General features: G+C 36.3%; 1 protein-coding gene across 3 annotated transcripts in view; it reads right to left on the bottom strand.

The window, feature by feature from the left end:
* The window catches only part of cmip (c-Maf inducing protein), a 92,813-nt gene continuing 78,859 nt past the window's right edge, over positions 1-13,954 (bottom strand). For 2 of the 3 annotated variants that reach the window (XM_030135569.1, XM_030135570.1), the window contains 10 exons: positions 11,509-11,535; positions 11,363-11,411; positions 11,167-11,274; positions 10,320-10,436; positions 9,992-10,132; positions 4,563-4,610; positions 4,310-4,456; positions 3,273-3,378; positions 2,325-2,395; positions 1-2,199 (listed from right to left, as the gene is read on the bottom strand). In XM_030135569.1, coding sequence (XP_029991429.1) covers positions 2,146-2,199; positions 2,325-2,395; positions 3,273-3,378; positions 4,310-4,456; positions 4,563-4,610; positions 9,992-10,132; positions 10,320-10,436; positions 11,167-11,274; positions 11,363-11,411; positions 11,509-11,535 — 868 coding nt within the window. In that variant the 3' untranslated portion in view covers positions 1-2,145. Of the gene's footprint in view, positions 2,200-2,324; positions 2,396-3,239; positions 3,379-4,309; positions 4,457-4,562; positions 4,611-9,991; positions 10,133-10,319; positions 10,437-11,166; positions 11,275-11,362; positions 11,412-11,508; positions 11,536-13,954 lie in introns of all 3 variants that reach the window. The other variant, XM_030135572.1, reaches the window with a different exon arrangement.

Genomic DNA, 13,954 nt, shown 5'->3' with positions numbered 1-13,954 from the left:
AAAACTTAAAAGACATAATGCGTTGAATTTCTGTTTTTTTTTTTTTTTTAGATTACAGTGCACTTTGTATGAAAAATAAACAACAACCACACACACGTTGTTAAGATGAAGGCAACAGTAGCCCGCTGATAAGAGCCAGGCTGAGAGATGAAGAGGAGGAGGAGGAAGGGGATGAGGAGGCGACTATATACACTCGTATGTACATCATACAGGATATGAAAGAGAGAAGCGGTCCTAAAGCCAGACCCACAGGCGGCCAAACCCAGTCTCACAGGCCCAACAGAGAAAACTGTCATGGCACCCAATAAATAGGAAAATATCTTGTATAGTAGCGGACGGCATTTCCTGTCTTTGTGCTGCCACGGCGACGGCGGCGTCTGCCTCGAAACATCCGGAGCACTCCACAAAAAAATAAATACAAAAAAAAAAGGATGGATGCAGTCAGAGCTCCGCTGACCGGGAGAAGGAAAAACCAAGAAGAAAAGGGTGTAAGTGGATTTTTCAGGGGCGGCGAAGACAAATCAACCCAGTAATCTAACAGTTGCAGTTGAGATGTTGCCACAATAAACTGGCAACATTTGAAGGGAATGTAGACAATGTATGTGCTGCCATTTGTTTTCCTTTCATTCTTTTTTTGTCCCTTTTCATTGCGTTGTGATATGAGGAATACAGTATGTACAGTCATTTTGTCCCAAACGTCTGAACCCGTGTGTTATGGCAGAGAAAATACAGCAGAAGAGTCCAAAAACAGAGGGAGACTGGGCGACGTGATGGAAGGAGAAACGAGAAATATGAAAGAAAAAGAAAAAAGGAGGGAACCAGAGGCATCCGCAGTCCAGCTCAAGACCCCGACGTGACACTTCGGCGGGATTTACCGCCAACGGCCGACTCCCTTTGATTAGAAACAACAACAAACCCGGTGTTTGGCAAGTGTCCTTATTAGTTTTTCTTTTTTTAAATTTCCAACCGACTGTCTGTACAACAGAGCCAAAAAAAGCAGAGGATATGAAAATATACAAACTCTCAGCTGGTGATGGGTGGTGTTTACAGGTCCAGTCTGTGTGTTACCATCATGGCGTGGGGCGGAGACGGGCGCCCTCTCGCTTGGCTTCTTGTCTTATATGTTGCAAAAAAAAAAAAAAATCCAAAAAAACAACAAACAGAAGACGACAAGGCGTGTGTTCTTTGTCAGGACTAAATTCAGGAGACAGAGTTAAGGATACAACTTATAAATATGAGGCGGTCCCAGACCACCCAGCTACTGCTACACAACTGTCCTATTAAATAGTGATGGGACATCAGTATTTACACTGAAAACAATTTAAAAAAGGAACAAATGTCTCCATTGCTGTTTCACTTTCTGCAGACCTCCCAAAAAACATGTCACTGGGGATTATATCCATACATAGGTTTTATATAGAAACACACAATCTATGAAAGCACAGATGTCTGGAAAAATATGTTCATTCAAGTTGATAAAAACTTCTTTTTTTTTTTTCTTTTTTTGTGTGTGTGAACGCGTGAGGAATAGGCACAGTCTTGCAACTTTTTTTTTTTGTTGTTTTTCCCAGAGGTAGCACCTCATTTTTCCCAATGAAAGACTGGAAAAAGGCCGGAATCTGAACCTGAAAACTTGAAGCTGAAGAGGACCCAAGAGAAAGAGGGAGAAATGGGGCTGGGGTCCTTTTTAAAGGGGGGTCGGGGGGCTGGAGGGGGGGGCTACATTGCGGATCCGATCAGTAGAAGAACTGGAATGTGACCTGCTAAATCCAGACTTCATCGCACGAAGGCGCGCGAGGGGATTCTGACTGAATATGAAAGTGTTTAGAGGGGTTTTGTTTGGGGTGGGGGGTCCCTTATGTCACTACATAGCGGGTCCTTGTGTGTCCTCTGATCGTGTCGGTAACAACAAGGTCCTTGGAAACGTCAGTGCCGGATGTACGGGGGTGAACCACGAGGTCTGTAAAAGCTAAAAAAAATCTGATGCCCACAGTTCCTTCGTGGTTATGACATCCGAGGCTGATGGGAAGGGGGTCATCCTCATGCCAGGATGATGACAGAGGTCCTGGGTAAATGTGTGGGGTTGTGTGTGTGTGTGTGTGTGTGTGTGTGTGGATATGTACGTGGGTGTGTGAATGCGGTCGATCACCAGGCCTCTGTGTACCGGACATCCACATCTTTCAGGTTGGGCAGTTTGGCCTGTGGACGCAAACACAAAACCATCATCAACACAATGGCATCATCATCATCATCATCATCATCATCATCATCATCATCATCATCATCATCATCATCAGTCTGAGGGGAGCGTTTGTTTTCCTTACCTTGAGGTCTTCGTATGTGTCGGCTGTGAGCTTGGTGCTGTTCATGTTCAGACTGCACAGACTCTTCATGGCTGAAACACACATGACGACACTTACATGTAACTGACTGACCTACAGAACATACATACGTTCATAAATCTGAGGTCAGCGTGTGTTTAAATGGTTCTGTCAATCAAAACAACACCAAAAGATGTCGTTAGATGAAAACCTGTTGACACAAGGTAATGTATTTAACCCACAAAGACCCAGTGCTACTTTTGTGGCAGTCCCCAAATGATTTTTTTTCTATTTACCATTTGTTCAATGATTTATCACTATTTATTATAATAATATCCTCTGTATTTTGTGTTTCTTCAGTGAAAATCAGGTATTTTCTAAAATTTAATTTACTGACCAGGTAATTGTTCATAATGACTCAGAGTAAAGGTGAGGGTTGTTACGTCAAAAAAAGAGAAGACTCGCTCTTCAGTGCAACAGTAACCAGTGATATTTAGACTGAAACATTTCAGTCTCCTGGTGTCTTAATCTGGAAATATTACACATTAGATCTTTAATTTAACACTTCAGGTGCCACAGTTTTTCTTAAATAGTCAATTTTGACATCAAGTTTCCAAAAAGCTGACTGTTTCATTCAGTTATGTTACTTGTTGCAATAAGCACTTTGGCGCTTAAAGGGTTAACTACTGCACAGGTGTTTCCCTGGGTTTGAGAAGGTTTTAAATGCTGTCATGGCTTTTTATTGTACTTACTTGACCGAAAATGTTGTAATTTTTGCATCATTTTGAACCTATATTATCACAGTGCTTAGAAAATGGCTCAAGAAATCTACTCAGTGATTCAATTTTTGCAGACATTAGATGATTCAAGCTTGGGAAAACCCTTCTGTAGATATATAAACATGTGAAATTCAGTATATGTGTGTGTGTGTGTGTGTGTGTGTTTTCTTACAGCTGAGAGCCAGGAGACCAGCGTCAGTGACTGGAGTCTCACACAGGTTTAACACCTGAAGACAGGCTAGATGCTCCGACAACAACCGCAGCCCAGCATCCCCGAACTGAAGACAAGGAGACACACAACAAACACAATGTATCACACATCTGTCCGACCAGTTTTCATGAGCCCTGAGGAGTCCCTGAACGCACCGTCCTGTCCAAATAACATATAAGATTTGAGATGATGCATCAGCAGACGGCAGCAGATTTCAACTTGTGTGTAAAGTGCAGATGTTAAAGTAAAAGTGTGAAGTCGATTGTGTTGAAAGGAGAAATGAAACCAGACTAATGATACACAATAAACAGAATTCTTGCCAATATTGTCATGTTCGGTGCAGGAAGAGACGGTAAAAATGGACTTCTAAGGGAAGTGACTGAATTAAAAAAAAAAAAAAACGGATGTAAAAGTGATCAGATGTGCGTCATCTTGTGACACCTGATTATTGTTATAAATAGTTGTCTAATGTTTTCTACTAGAGTTTAAAGTTCAATGAACATTGTTGTGCATCATATCATGACACCAGATTGTTTTGTAAATAGTTGTACTTAGTTTTCCTAAAAACACATGAAGCATTGCCTGCATTTTCATGCAAATGCTCGTAAATAACTTTATTATTTGCTAAATTTGTGATTACTTTTTGAAGTTTTCGATGAATATGTTCATTCGAAGTTATCAAAATAGTTCATTCAACCTGTTTTTGCTGAAAAACAGTAACTTTTTTCCAATTCGGATTTAATGTTTTTTGCGTGATTTTAGATTCAGCGTGTTAATACAGCAGGTCAAATTTAAAAACAAATAACTGTAAAGTCACACAGGGGAGGTTGGGCTGAAAGAAATGAGACCAAACAAGGCAAGGTAAATAGTTTTATGAGGAGAAATATAAAGGCAAAATCTAAAGTATTCAAGAACGACTAAAATACACACAGTATGATGTGTCTGTGTGTGTATGTGTTTAATTTGTCCTGTGTGTGTGTGTGTGTGTGTGTGTTTACCTGTGTGGACCAGAGGTTGAGCTGTTTCAATGACGGCAGCTTGATGAGTTGCTCGGCACAGGCACTGGTGACGTTGGTGAAGGCCAGGCTCAGGTTCTCCAAGTTCCCAAAAGAACCCGAACTCAACAGACGGGCCAGGTCGGCGTCCTTGAACACAACACGCAGCGTTACAATGGGAAAAACAGTGGAAGTCTGATATTATGTGTTCAGAATACATGTGTGTAAGGCAGTGAAGGCATCGGCGTAACCTCACCGTGGACTTGGAGGGCAGAGTCAGCCGGGTGGGGCCTCCTTTCCTTTGCTGAGGAGAAGACAGACAGAAAAAAAAGATGGCGTCTGAGTGAAAGGCCTTGTAGGGACATTTTCAGACAGTAGATGGCAGAAGTGAGCAGCTACAGCGCAAGGAGGAAATGCAAGAGGAGGTTTTTCAATGTGAAATATTACTGTTTTCTCCCATGACAGCTTTAATGGGAGGTGATATTTAACCCTTAAAGACCCAAACATCCACCGACGACTAAAAGCATCTACTGATCTAGACTGTTTAATACCTTCTGAACCCCTAAACCTATCAATACACTGAAATAATTCAGGCAAAATACAGTCATTCTTCTTTTCATGGTCATCAGATATGACCCATTTGGACGTTCAGAGGCTCCGTAGTTACCGTAGAAACACCGTCATCTTATACAACACTGATTCACCAGTAAAACCCATGGAGTTGGATCAATGACAGTGAAAGGAGGCATTTGGGATTATGTTCAGTTATTAATATCTTTGCTGAAAAAGTCACTTTTTCTTAAGTTTTCTCTGTTTTTTATATAATAACCCTAAACTTTATTCTGAGTCTTTATGAACAATTACATGGTCAGTAAATTAAATATAAGAAAATTAGATTTTCACTGAAAAATGCAAAACACAGAGAATAATATTATCCAATTATTGTAATTTTACCAATATTATGTCTCAGTTTATCAGTTTCACATGTACATTACAACTTACAGATCACAGTGGATCTACAAATACACTAAACATTTGGTAATTTTGAGAAATTTGGGAAACATGAACACAATTAAAAAAAAAAAAAAAATTTGAACAAAAAAGAACAAAACTTACAAAAATGAACCAAAATTTTTAGAAACATGAACAAAATTAACAGAAATAAACAAAAAAAAAAACCCCAAAAAGCCAATAAAGATGATCAAATTAAGCAATTAACAGAAAACAAAACAAAACAAAAAAAAATGAAGAAAATTAAACACTAAAAACAAAACATTTACAAAAATTAAACACTTGAGAAACATGAACAAAATGTTTTTTTGTGGAAGGATGATTTGAAAATTTAAAGATCGTCATGTAATTTTACTTTTTTTACACTGAAACAAAGAGTAGTTGTCATTATTTATAGGTTATGATAGTATTTTACTGGTCTGACCCACTTTAACAACTAGAAGGATTTTTACATCCTTGATTGTTAATATTTTCAGTGTCATTTTTGCATTTTACAAATTCATACCATGGGCCAAATTGGAACCTTTGGCGGGCTGGTTTTGGCCCACAGGCCTCATGTTTGACACCCCTGCTTTAGGTGGAGAAAACACACCCAGGACATTCTCTTGCGAACAATTCTTTGAACATTCTGATTTCTTTATGATTTGTTTATGCAGGATCACATACACACCCAGTGCACGTCAGTGTTTAAATGAGCTGCTGAACGCTGCAGACACATTCAAGTGTGTGTGACTCAGACGGTGAAGCATGCAGACCGACTGAAGAGGCCCAGTTACTGTTACTGTAACACCGTCTGGTCACTGCCGCAGCGTTTCAGCCGCAGACGAGCTCCAGGAATGTTCACACTTGGCTGTTTACTGAGAACAGTAACAATGAGATGTCATCGGTCCAGCTGCAACCTTCACCACAAAGATGGAACCAAGTGGAAGCCTCAAAAAAAGCCTGAAATTCTACGTTGGGCCTTAAACAGGACAACTTTTAATTATAGTTATTATAATAATTCCGTGAAGAAGAAAAAAGGTATCCCGCACACTGTCCAATCAACTTGTAAAAAACTTTAAGATAAGGTTTCGGATTGAAATGTTATCTTATAGTAAAGTTTTAATATACGCACCTGTCCTCTGAAGACTTTTTGGGTGTGCACCAGCCTCCATACCTTATAATAATTCCGTACCATTATAATAAACCACATTTAGTTTAATATTATCATTTGCATTTTCAGTCAAAATCATGTATTTTCCTATATTTAATTTATTGATCATGTAGATGTTCATAAAAGCTCAGAGTAAATTCATGGTTATTTTACAAAAAACAGAAAACTTGACTTTTTCACCAAAATATATCATTAATTCTGTAAGTGCCTATTCTATTCTATTCTATTCTATTCTATTCTATTCTATTCTATTCTATTCTATTCTACTGTAAGCTTCACCCCCTTTTATCCAAATATGGTCACTTCTGCCTCCAAACAACCAACATAGTATTAGCAAAAACACCAACTTCTGGCTTCAAAACAGCAGTTCAGAAACCATGTATTAAAGCAGGGGTGTCTAACTTATGGTCCGCAGGCCATAATCGGCCCTCTGAGGGGTTCAGTTGGGGCCATTGGATGAATCTGCAAACACGCAAAAATTATACAGAAGACTTTGACAGTCAAGGAAGTCACTGAGTTTTGCCACAAAGTATTGATCATGAAGTTAAAGGCTATATTTTTCAGTTTCAGATGAATGTTGCTAAATGTTTGGCGTATTTGTAGATCCACTGTGATCTGTAAGTTGTGATATACATTTGTACATGATAAACTGAGGCAGAATATTGTCAAAATTGCAGTTATTTATCTTAAGAAATTGCAGCTTGTTCATGTTATTCATATTTTTTAAAGGATAGTGTGGTAGATGTAAATATTTTCATTAAGGTGATTTTACTTCTTTCACTGTAAATCATAGAGAAAAGTCTGGAGTTTACATCATTTATAGGTTGTTATTATTATTATTATTATTATTATTATTATTATTATTATTATTATTATTATTACTACTACTACTTATTGGTTGTTCACGGATATTCACATTATTTAAAGGATAGATTGTTTTGTATTTTAATAGTGTAATTTTACTTTTTTTGTGTTAAAACAGAGCGTTGGAGTTATTATTTATAAAGCTTAATCTTACCTGTATATATCTGTATTTGTTGTACCGTACATTTTTCTCATTTGTAATTCAGTTAGCTTTTGGTATATTTCAGTAGTTTTTGGTAGTACTTTAGTAGTTATGTATTTTTAGTATTTTAACCTGTAGACTTGCACATTGCCTACATTTTTCAGGATTTTGTGTGATATTTTTATACAGTCTTTTTATCTTTTCTTTTTTTTTTTTTTTGCACAAAGTATTTTTGCTACTAAACAGAACGGAGCTGCTTAACAAATTTTAATAATAATAATAATAATAATAATAATAATAATAATAATAACAATAATAATAATGGATTAGATTTCTATAGTGCTTTTTTGGGCACTCAAAGCACTTTACATTATTCATTGTTCCTGTGACAGTGACAATACATTTCTATTCTATTCTATTCTATTCTATTCTATTCTATTCTATTCTATTCTATTCTATTCTATTCTATTCTATTCTATTCTACTACTTTTTAACTGGTTCAGCCCGTTTGAGGTCAAATTGCGGCCTTTGAACTAAAATGAATTTGAAATTAATGTATTAAAGTGTAAATTGTGTTTAACTGGGATGTATTATTTTTTTTTATATTATATATTATTTTTCCACTCAGATTGTACTTGATTCCCATGATTTATTTGAGGAAATATTGTACCTACATAATCAGGCATGAGTATTGTACATATTCTTTATTTCCCAAATGTAGTAACACCTTTTCTGCAGAAATGAGAAAAAGAACCATTTAAAAAAAAGTCCTGATATGAAGAGAGAAGCTTCCTTATCTTAACTTTGTTGGACGACGACGGTGCTTCCTGTTCTCTGCTATTTCAGCAAGTTCCTACTAAACTCATGCATTGTTCTGCTAAATCAATCTGCTGTGAAACTTTGTTCTCATCTTATCCGGGACATATTTGGTCGTTAACATCAGGGCGCTTTAACGGGCGCCGTCAGCAGAACGCGGCAAATCCACAACTATGTACCCGTCACATGCGTCACTAAGGACACGAGAATTTGGATGTAATGAGAAGCTGCTGACTTCTTCTGCAGCGCCTTTCAGATTTAACTGAGGTTTTGTTTGGGCCGAGGTGGAACAGAACGATCCCCGACCGAGGAGACTGCTCTGGGATGAGGGTGTTTATGTGTTGTTGTTGTCGTTTATGATGATGATAAACTTTATTTCAAATATACCAAACATTTCAAAATAAATAAATAAATAAAATGTGATAATGATAATAAATAAATAAATAAATACATAAAAAAATTTAAAAAATAAAATAAAATAATAATAATAATAATAATAATAATAGACTTTATTTCAAATATACCAAACATGGCCGCCAGGATTCCCTTGGAAAAGAGGTTCATAATCTCAGTGGGATTGTCTTTGTTAAATAAAGGTAAGTAGATAAATAAAATGTGATGATAATAATAATAATAATAATAATAATAATAATAATAATAATAATGATAATAATAATAATAATAATAATAATAATAATAATAATAATAATAATAATAATAATAATAATAGACTTTATTTCAAACAGAAGCAGGAATAAAATATAAAAAACTAGAAGCACCCGGAGAGCGCAGACCTCCGCTAAGGCAGATCAGTGGGCCCCTGTGGCCCCCCCACTCCCGATCACCACCAAAATTTAATCATTTGTTCCTTGTGCCAGTATCAACATTTCCTAAAATTTTCATCCAAATCCGTCCATAACTTTTTGAGTTATCTTGCACACAGACAGACAGACAGACAGACAGACAAACAGACAAACCAGTGCCGACAAAAACATAACCTCCTTGGCGGAGGTAAAAAAAAAAAAAAAAAAGAAATTACAAATTTAAAAAGAACACTCCAGAATAATGAAGGTAATAAGTTAACACAAAAAAAGACAAAAATGTTACACTGTGTATAAATATTTCATTGTGTCTTTTTAACAACACTTTACGTCTGAAATGCAGTGGGAAGAAGATAAGCTTTTATTTGTCCAACCCCAAATTTATATGACACGTGTATTCAGTCTATAAAAAAGAACAAGTCAGTTATTAAATTACTGAAAAAGAGAACAAATAACATCCCACCTTTATCTACTACTGTTGTATTCCTGTTCATTGGTTCTATACAAGTGTCTGTGTTATTGTCTTTTATTGTTTTTACACTGCTTTTATCTACTGACTTTTATTCTGATTGCATCTCTTAATCTTTTATACTTGTACTATTAGGGTCCAAATACACAAATAAATGAATCAAAGACTAATAAAAGTAGGTTTAGACAAATATGAGCCCTTCAATATTTTTGCTCCATTCTGTTGCACAACATGAAACCCACATCGTTTTAGGTTTTGCTCTACCAAAATGTTCTATATTTAGTCTCTCTGTATCTGTGTATTTCTGTTACTTGGAAGTCATTTATTTCTTGCTATGTCTCATATTTGTGCTGTTTGGAATTCCCCCAGGTCCCTTCGTTTGAATGTATGTTTGAATGTCGTAACTCACCAGTTCTTTGAGCTCTCTCTGTCGATCGCAGAGCTGCTCGTACATGCGAAGGCCCACTTGGGTGCTCTCCAGGGTAGAAATGATCTGTAGCTGCGTGTCCTTGTTCTCGATGATGTTGTACTCCAGCATCAGGCACAAAATCTGTGAACAACCACACAAACATGTAAAAGGACACTCCACACATGACGTATTATTCTCTATTAAACCTTTGAAAACAGACGGGTCGACTCTGATTTTCTTGGTCAAATCTAGAAAAATAACCCTGATGATGTTGCAGTGATGTCATCATAATTATAGTGAATAATCAGTGGAATAACGTTAAACGTACCTCCACCATGGTCTGATTTCCACGTAGGGCCAGCAACATGCAGGGCCCCAGCTTATTTTCAGCCAGAGAAAGGAGGAACTTCTTGGTTTTGTAGCAGGAGCCCATGAGTATATGCACCTGGAGGAGAAGATTTAGAAGTAAAGTGAACCACAGCCATATGTTAAGTACAAAACTATAAGAGTTAAAGGGTTATATTTATATATTAGCACATTTATTTATGCATATTTCTTTAATTATCATATTGATAACATATTGTCTAGTAAATTGCTGTTCTAATTGTGTCTTAATAGAGTGTTTTAATATACACATTTGAGATACAATTTAGAGCTTTATATGTACAGTCGTGAAAATGTAATTAGACCATCAAAAGTCATCAAAAACACTGGTTATGCAATCCTGTGTGTATCATGTGACTAAAACCGACAGAAAAGAAAACATGGAATGCCTAAATGCACTGTTTTTTGTCAGTACAATGCCAGAGCTATTGATGGAAGAACTGAAGTGATTTTGGTTATTATCAAGAAAACATGTTAAATGGATAGATATCAGCTCTGAAATTAAACTACTATGAGCTATTTTGTTGTTTTCATTATATTTGTCCAAATAAATATACCTTTAGTTGTACCAGGCATTAAAAAGAACGAGAAATTGAAGAAAACGTGTGGTCTAATATTTTTAGAGCTTTATACATATATGTATATATATTTTTTCTTTTTTGTCATATTGATAATTTCTTTCCTGCTACTTTTTATTATACTTGAATGGAACAACTGTAACACCCATTTCTTGTTGGGTTAATAAAACATTCTGATTCTGGTTCTGATCACATGTGTGTTTTTCCACTCACCATACTGGCGAATAGCTCCCCGTCGTCGTCACAGGCCACACCTCCAGGACTATAGAGCTGGAACCAGCCGTCTTTACCTGAACGCACACTGAGGAGGCAGGAATGCACCTGAAACCCACACATGGATCAGTGTCATGACCAGGTCCTAAACCTCCTCACGTACAGTACTGGTTTTAAGCAGTGAACACACTCTCACCTCCTGCCTCGGGTCCTCAGCAAACCTCTGAATGACATACTTGAGCTCCCTGTTTTGGACACAGAAACAATGAGACACAAATGTGAGGATGCTGCCATGCTAGAATGGTGTTGAGTAAAGCTATTCCTGATGTGAGAGGTACTTACTTTGTGAATTTGGCATGTGCAAGGGCCCTAGAGAGAGGAGAGGAAGGGACAGATGTTACAACAAAAACTAGACATTCATTTTATTCATGGTTTCGTTTCTGGAGCTTTCAGGGGTTTAGTGTAACATGTTTTAATTTCCTTATGTTTCAGAGACAGCACACCTCCTCCTGTCCCTGTACGTCAGCATCATGTTCTATCTGAATCAAACCCCAGCTGAATTTGTGAGGTTGTCAGGTTCTGTTCTATGTTCCAGTCCTGTGGTCTGGATGCAGATCAATCTAACTATAGAAGTGGGCGGGACTTTCACTGGAGGAGAACTCAACTAATTCAGTCACAGTCCATATATGACTTCTATTAGTGATCAATAGGAACTAGACTGATATCTGTAACCATTTACATGTTATAAACCATCAAAATATGGACCATTAGAAGGAAAGGAAAATGTCTAATACTTCAAAAATTCATCAAAAAATCTAAATTTCTCAAAACTGTGAACAAACTTTTTAGAGGTTGTCTGAAGGAAGCTATGTAATTGGGAAAAAAAAAAAAAAAAAAAAAAAAAAGAATCCAACCAGTAGTTTCGGAGAAGAAGACATCGTGGAAATCTAGACATTAGTAACCATGAGTTTGATCCTTCAAGGTCACTCAAGGTCAAAGGTCATGGACCCAAATGAAAGTCCATATATGACTTCCTATCAGTGATCAATAGTAATTATATTGATATCTGTAACCATTTACATGTTCTAAACCATCAAAATATGGACCTATTAGAAGGAAAGAAGGGGTTTTGTCCAGGAAATGTCCAATATATTAAGTATATAACTCTCATGCAATATCTGACATGGAAGTTTCGATCTTATTTGTTGTGAAAGTTTGCTTGAGAGAGAATACTGAGATTTATGGACAAAATATGGCCCATTATAAGTAAAGGCACATTTTTGTAAAAATGAAAATTTCTTAGAAATCGAAGTACTTATCAAACTGTTTTAACAAAACTAAATAAATTAAAGGTTCCTGCGTTTCTGTGTTTGGGCAAAGTGAACTAAATCTCATGTTATAGTATTATAAGGTGAAGATTATTACACAGTTCTAACATCAAGTAAAAAAATCCGACACAGAAACTGAAAATAATAAACAATGACTTCACTCCTTCCATGTCAGAAACAGAACTGAAAACATTACAACACCCTCTCCTCACTGTCTTTCCTCGTCTTGTTACATCTTCTACATTTTCATTCTTTTTTTACTATTATTATATTTACTAATGGATACATGACAGGATTGTCTTTTCTATATGTTACTGTTCTGTTCATTTATGTCACATTTACTGTTGATGTTGTAAAGAAATACAATGATGCAAAACAAAAAACAATGGATAACGCTGAAATGCATTAAAACTTCAAAACACAACAAGCTTAGTTTTCAGAGGTAAGGAGCAGTGGTAACAGATGCAGAATTTGTAATAAAAAGTAAAGTACAGACTCCTACAAACTCTACTGAAGTACAGTAACAAAGTGTACGTACTGAGTTTCCTTCCATCTGTGCTGATGACACAGTAGGACAGTGTTACTTTAACACTGTCAACAAGTTTCACAGGGAATGCATGGCTCATTATGACATTTGCAGACACGAGGCGAGAGCATGTGACATTCTAGGGACTGTTTGTTACAGTAGATGATATTTTAATGATCCCTGTGGGGAAGCAGTACACAGCTGTATGAGGTTAGCCCTGCTAATATTGGACACAAATTAGGTTAGGTGAAGGGCCACTTACATCTTGTGATCAAAAATGACAAAAATGATCAGTAATCATGTAACATCAGGATGTTTAGTAAATATCAGCTATGTACACTATGTGGACTAAAGTATGTGGACATGTTGAGTTCAGGTGTTTCTTTTCTAACAGTGGTCTGGGATACAAAACAATAATGATTAATGACATAATATAGTTTTATATTATGGGATAAATATCATTGCATTGGTTAGTTTGGTTTAAATTGTTGCCTCAGAGATGGTGTTTATTTTATTTCTCCCACTACTGTTTTTATTTGTTTGCTTTTTTTTAAATTCATGACTATGATTTTAAATGTTCTGCCTCTACATCTTTTACATATTTTTCCTGCTCTGACTGTAAATAATTTTCTACCACAACTAATCATCTACTTTCCTCACATTTCACTTAGGAAGAAAAATTTCCAATTAAACTTTAAGGAAATATTGATGATTTTATCTCAAATCCTCATGAACAGGACATCTTACAGCTGTAGACATGATGTGTCCCAATACTTTTGTCCATATAGTTTATAAACATCAATATTTCCTTAAAGTTTAATGTTAGATTTTTCTTCCTCAGTGACATGTGAAGAAAGTAGATGGTTAGTTGTGGTAGAAAATTATTATTTACAGTCAGAGCAGGAAAAATATTTTAGAGATTTAAAAGTAGAAC

The sequence above is a fragment of the Sphaeramia orbicularis genome, chromosome 6 (genome assembly GCF_902148855.1).
Source record: "Sphaeramia orbicularis chromosome 6, fSphaOr1.1, whole genome shotgun sequence".
Taxonomy (NCBI): domain Eukaryota; kingdom Metazoa; phylum Chordata; class Actinopteri; order Kurtiformes; family Apogonidae; genus Sphaeramia; species Sphaeramia orbicularis.
Note: the sequence above shows the minus strand (reverse complement) of the source record. Positions and strands in the feature narration are given on the sequence as shown.